The sequence below is a fragment of the Hylobates moloch genome, unplaced genomic scaffold (genome assembly GCF_009828535.3).
Source record: "Hylobates moloch isolate HMO894 unplaced genomic scaffold, HMol_V3 SCAFFOLD_12, whole genome shotgun sequence".
In the NCBI taxonomy this organism is placed as follows: Eukaryota; Metazoa; Chordata; class Mammalia; order Primates; family Hylobatidae; genus Hylobates; species Hylobates moloch.
This window is the reverse complement of record NW_026652287.1, coordinates 34,117,702-34,123,701: the sequence shown is the minus strand read 5'-3', so window position 1 is coordinate 34,123,701 and position 6,000 is coordinate 34,117,702. Positions and strand designations below refer to the sequence as shown.

The window sequence follows — 6,000 nt, the reverse complement described above, 5'->3', positions numbered from 1 at the left end:
AGGGCTCCCTGGAGGAGGAGGGGTTAAGCAGAGTGAGATGGACAAGTGGAAGCAGACAGTGGACAATATTGGAGCAGAAAAGCATGTTGGGAGAAAGGAAGACCAGTGCAAAGACAACTGTGAATAGAAATGGCCTTGGAGTTTCAGGGAATGGAAATTAATCCTATAAGGGAAGAGGATAGAAATGTGCATAATCATGTGGAGAACAGGGTGAAAAGAGGAACCTTTGGCAGGATTATATATAAATATAAAAGTAAATTAAATATAAACATTAATATAAATATGTGTTTGTGTATATAGACATATACATTATGTATACTATGTACATTATATATAATCTCAGAGGCAGGAGTGCCAGAATGATAAACAAAGATTTACAAGCAAAGACTTACAAACTCAACTACATAAAACAAAACTTCCATGGCACATCCAAGCTAAATGAAATCAGGAGAGAGAGATGAAATTGACAAACTTTTCTGACCGATGACAAAAATACCAGAAAAGACATTTGCAATTATATTATGGATTAGTGGTTGCATTTCCTAATATAAAAATAACATCCAAATCCTGAAGAAAATAAGCACAAGCTAATGACAATGGGAAATTGTATGAACAGACAGTTCGTAGCATGGCAGAACACAACAGAATGGACAATGTTAACGGCAATTAAACCTCACCTTCATGCCCAGCTAGAGAAATGCAATTAAAGCTATGGTGCGGTACATTTTTTATCAGTAGTCATGGAAAAATCAAAATCATTGCTAATGTATTTGGTTGTCGAGGTTGGAGTGAGGCACAAACTAACACATTGCATGGGCTGGGGAGGACGTGGGGATTGCCAAAATGGTACAACCACGGGAAAAGCCATATGGCCACACCTCTCAGAATTGGTAATGCATGTGCCCTTTGATCAAAGAATTCAAATTTATACAGACATATTAACTTTCTTGCAAAATATATGTAAATATTATTTATCGTAGCAGTGTTTATAAGTAGCAAATGACATATATGCAATGGAATATTTTGTAGTTGTGAAAAAAAATGAAGTTCTTTATTTACTGGCATAAAAAGATCTCCAAAAATTATTAAATTTTAAAAAATAGGCCAGGCCCGGTGGCTCATGCCTGTAATCCTAGCACTTTGGGAGGCCGAGTGGGGTGTATCACCTGAGGTCAGGAGTTCAAGACCAGCCTGGCCAATATGGTGAAACCCCATCTCTACTAAAAATACAGAAATTATCCAGGTGTAGTCGTGGGTGCCTGTAATGCCAGCTGCTCAGGAGGCTGAGGTAGGAGAATCACTTGAACCCGGGAGGCAGAGGTTGCAGTGAGCTGAGATAGTGCTATTGCACTCCAGCCTGGGTGTCACAGTGAGACTCCATCTCAAAAGAAAAAAAAATAGGGTGCAGAACAGTGTATCAAGGATGTTTTGTGTGTAAAAAAGCATGCTCACATGAAATTTTTATATTTACTCCTAGATGAAGATACACATGCATAAGGCATCTCTGGATGAATGTATCCAAAACAGTTTACAATGGAGGCCACAGAGGAAGCAAACTAGGAGTCTGGAGGGCAGAGGTAGACAGGTGCATTCTACACATGCCCACTTATACCTTTTCTTTATGAGATCATGTGAATAAATTGCCTGGGAAAAATTCTTAAATTAAAATTGTTGAGAGGAGAGGCTGAATGAAGAGGCAGGAAGGCAACATCTGATTCTCAGATTTGGTTCTGTTAGTGTTGGAGAAAGAGCTGAGAAGTCCCAGAAAGCTGCCAGGCCGGGCACAGTGGCTCACACTTCTAATCCCAGCACTTTGGGAGGCTGAGGCCAGCAGATCACTTTGAGCTCAGGAGTTTGAGACCAGCCTGGGCAACATGGTGATTCCCTGTCTCTACAAAAACTACAAAAATTAGCCAAACGTTAGTGGCTCGCACCAGTGGTTCCAGCTACTCAGGAGGCTGAGGTAGGAGAATTGCTTGAGCTTGGGAAGCAGAGGCTGCAGTGAGCCGAGATGGTGCAACTGCACTCCAGCCTGGGAGACAGAGTGAGACCCTGTCCCCGCTCCCCCCCCAAAAAAAATTCATCGGATAAAACAAAACAAAACAAATCCCCCAAAAAGGTCTAGGTAAGTGAGGTCCAGGAAAGTGTCTGTAAGATTTGACAATAAGAGGCCAGGCGTGGTGGCTCACACCTGTAATCCCAGCACTTTGGGAGGCCGAGGTGGGCAGATCACGAGGTCAAGAGATCGAGACCATCCTGGCCAACATGGTGAAGCCCTGTCTCTACTAAAAATACAAAAATTAGTTGGGCATGGTGGTGCACACCTGTAGTCCCAGCTACTTGGGAGGCTTAGGCAGGAGAATTGCTTGAACCTGCGAGGTGAAGGTTGCAGTGAGCCGAGATCACACCACTGCCCTCCAGCCTGGTGACAGAGTGAGACTCCATCTCAAAAAAAAAAAAAAAAAAAAGATTTGACAATAAGAAAGTCTTTGTCATGGTGGTGAGATTAGGGAGTGTTCCCTGGGGCTGAAATAGGGCACAGAGGATTTAGATTTAGGAAGTCTTCTGGCAACTATGCTGGAATTCCTGATCTCAGCCCTCCTATCATGCAAGCTCTGAGACTTAGACTCTATTCTGAGGTGTTGGAGGTGCCCTCCCACCCTAATCACAACCTTAGAAAGGAGGGCTTGTCTCCTACCTGTGTTAATTCCACGGAAGACACTGATGGTCAGGTTCTGTGGAGCATCTGAATTCAAAAGATGACACATCCCTCTTCAGTTTTGAGGGTTAGGGGAGCATCCTTTTGGTCCCTTCCCCTGCCCAGAATCCAGGACCCTGCTCCAAGTATCCCATATCCTGACTCTCTTCCCACAGCCACTGCCCAAAATAATTCAGACTCACAGGAGACATTGAGTTGGATAGTCATCTCTGTGGTTACATGAAACCTTGGGAAAGTCACTTTGCAGGTGATATTGGAGCCGTGGCTCCAGGGATGTGGGATGATGGTGATCTCTGAGAAGTGAGGTGTCCCAGGGCCCAAGCAGATGACGGTTCCCCATGTCCAGGAAAAGATGAGCGGCTTCCTGCTTTTACAGGCTGCTGACACGTAGCAGGTCAGGTTTGCAGGACAGCCAGATTCCAGAGTTGCTGGGACTTGGATGTCAGGTGCCTGGGTGAGGGCTGAGAAGGAGAGAGGCAGAGACCTGGGACACAGAGAGGGGACTTCCAGGGTGTGAACTCAGAAGCGGCCTCTGTCCCAGCCCCAGGGGGGTGGCTCCCCTATCTGAGCCCTAGGCTTCTGGACACAGGCACCCCTACCTGTCACGTTCAAAGACAGTGTCTTTTGCTTGAAACTGAATTTTATGACAGGACCCCTCTCCAACCAAAAGAAATAACACTCCACCATCTTTCCTCCTGGTGTCTCTGATACTCACGGAACAGTTGTTGGTCTGGGGGTCCCCGAGGAAATGAAAAGGGTCCTGGCTTCTCTTTTGCAGCTTCTAGCTGGGTTTGTTTCTGGCCATGGGAGGATCCCAGTGTTCATTGTCCCCTTTCCGGAACCAGAAGATGTAGAGTGGGTCTGAGTGACTCCATCCGTCACTGGGGTAGGAGAAGGAGCAGGGCACCAGGACACACAGGCTCTCCTGCACCGTCACCAGCTCTGGAATCTGCAGCTCATACCCCGTGTGGTCCTCCAGGGACGCTGTGGAGAGCTCAGCATTTAGGCTTGTGACATTGAGCTCCCACCAACCCTCCCACCTCTGCCCAGCCCCCTCACCTCCCCACAGCAGTGACGGCAGTAGCAGCAGGGATAGCATCTCTGAGACTGGAAGGGCTGTTTAGAGCCCCCTTCAGACCATCTGAGGAGCCCTTCCCAGCAGACACCTGGTATCTATTTTGAGTTTTTGCCTCAAACCCTTCCCTCCAACAGAAACACCCAAACCACTTTTGGGGAAGTGAAGGCTGAGCCCAATTTACCGCAGGGCCAATGACACCCTAGCAGGGAACTTTGTTCCTTTCCCTTCCCCACTCAGACCTCAGATTATGCCCCCTGAAGCCAATTCTTCACCTTCCCTCAGGAGAGCTGTGGATTTGGGGTCATTCTCCCACCATGCAAGGAAGGAGATGCTGGAAGCTGGGTCCTACCTGGGACTGAATCCTCCTATTCCACACTCTTCTTCAGATCTGGGCATGTTGGGAGCCTTGGGAAGCCGTGGCTGAGCTCTCGAAGTTCTCTGAGCAGGGAAACCCGTGGTGCTAGGGTTGAAGCCTGGGGGCCATGAATGGAGCCCCTGACTTAGGTGGGATATTTGCTGCTTTCTGATGCTTGTTTGGGTTCAGGGAGGAGCTTGGGCTTGCCTCACAGACCTTTCTTGGGTTTCTGTGTGAGCTCTGCCTTTGCTGTGGGCTTTTTTTCTTCCAGAAAGAACCCAGGAAGCATTGCCATTTACTGCTCTCACTGCCCTGAACGCCTGCCCTGAACCCCTGCTCTGCCTACCCTTTGGATTTCTTTCTCTTCGCAGGCTCTTGCAGCAGATCCTGATGCCCCTCCTTCGTGCTTTACCCAATCCTTCATCTGTCCCACATCCACTAAGACCACAACATCTCCCTTCCTCATCCTGCCTCCTCCCAGTAGACATCTGGCCTATGGGCTGCCTTCCTGAAAACTCTCTGGCTTGTGGTTACATGAAGCCAGAGTCCACTTGTTGTTATGAGCACAGGATCTTCCTGAGCCAGATAATGTGTGTTTAGCTTGATCCTAAATGAGTTTCAACCTAACACTCTCATCTGGCCTCTCCTAGCTGAGTCTGGATGTCAGCTACCCATCCATTCGACAGGTATTGAGCACCTTTGACCTGTCGCAGAAGTGGCATCACATTGACCTGTCTCAGAAATGGCATCAAGGGCAAAGAAAAATGACCACATCAAGACCCCTCCTACGCAAGAAGACATGGGATGACAGAGAACCAATTCTGCTAGTGACAGTGCAGCTATGGTTTCTAGGACAAGAGTAGATGAAGGGGTTTGCCGGCTGCTATAACAGGATCCAGTAAAGGGGCTGGCCCTAAGGGGTGAAGGTGCAGATTCCTCCCTCAACCCCTGAGCAGTCTGACTGGCATTTCTGATATTTGGGGCTCAGGAAGTTAAAAACTATAGAAAATATTAATTCCCCACTCATAATATAATTGGCATGTACTATTCCCATATGTGCAAATTAACTCTTAGCTGTGAACATATGCAACTTGGCATTCCACACTCAACCGGCATAAGGGCAGACTAGGAGTCCCATGGAGTTGATGCTCCCAAGAGCACCCCTCAGCCTATGCTGGTGGATAACACCTGGTGTGGGGGTGAGTGAGAAAGAACCCAGTAGAATAGCCTTTCTCCTCCCCACTCTTTCCTCCACCCATGAAGACTATTCTTTATTCAAGAGAGACATGAAATTGAGGCAGAAGTGTGCTGAGAAATATTTAACTGGATTTCCAAAAAATACATATTCATAACAAATTTTACTGATATAAAGTATTTGTAGTACACTGTTGAGCACCCAATTTGTCGCTGTTCAGGGTGCCACTATGTCACCCTCATGGACCTAGGGGAACTGAACAAAGGGGGGTGAACGTGGGAACAAAAGACAAGAGACAAAAGAGTATATTCGGAAGAAGGCGTCAGGGGGCACCTTGCCTCTAGTGGACAAGGGCCCTGAGCTTTACATAGCCCTCCGTATTTATTAGGCAAAAAAGATAGCGAGAAATGGGGTGGAAGAAGAGGTCAGCTGCTTGGTCTAGAGTAGGCTTGCAAGACTGCATTCTCTAGATGTCTGAGTAGATAACTTCAAGGAGCTCGGCGCCAGGAAGCAATGGCCCTCAGCAAACCTTCTGGCAGTGGGAGTAGTCGTGAGTTTGCCCACATCCTGCATTCATGATAAACAGTTTGCTGTTTGATCACATAGCCTCCAGTGGAACGCTGAGTTGGTCATGTCCCATGGGACTTCGTCTC

General features: G+C 47.2%; 1 protein-coding gene across 1 annotated transcript in view; it reads right to left on the bottom strand.

The window, feature by feature from the left end:
* The window catches only part of LOC116479413 (sialic acid-binding Ig-like lectin 7), a 5,743-nt gene extending 1,925 nt beyond the window's left edge, over positions 1-3,818 (bottom strand). Inside the window, exons 1-4 of the mRNA XM_058425512.1 lie at positions 3,779-3,818; positions 3,435-3,703; positions 2,902-3,203; positions 2,699-2,746 (exon numbers count right to left, since the gene is read on the bottom strand). Of these exons, the coding sequence (XP_058281495.1) occupies positions 2,699-2,746; positions 2,902-3,203; positions 3,435-3,544 (460 nt within the window). The 5' untranslated portion in view covers positions 3,545-3,703; positions 3,779-3,818. The remainder of the gene's footprint in view (positions 1-2,698; positions 2,747-2,901; positions 3,204-3,434; positions 3,704-3,778) is intronic.
* Positions 3,819-6,000: the final 2,182 nt, after the last annotated feature.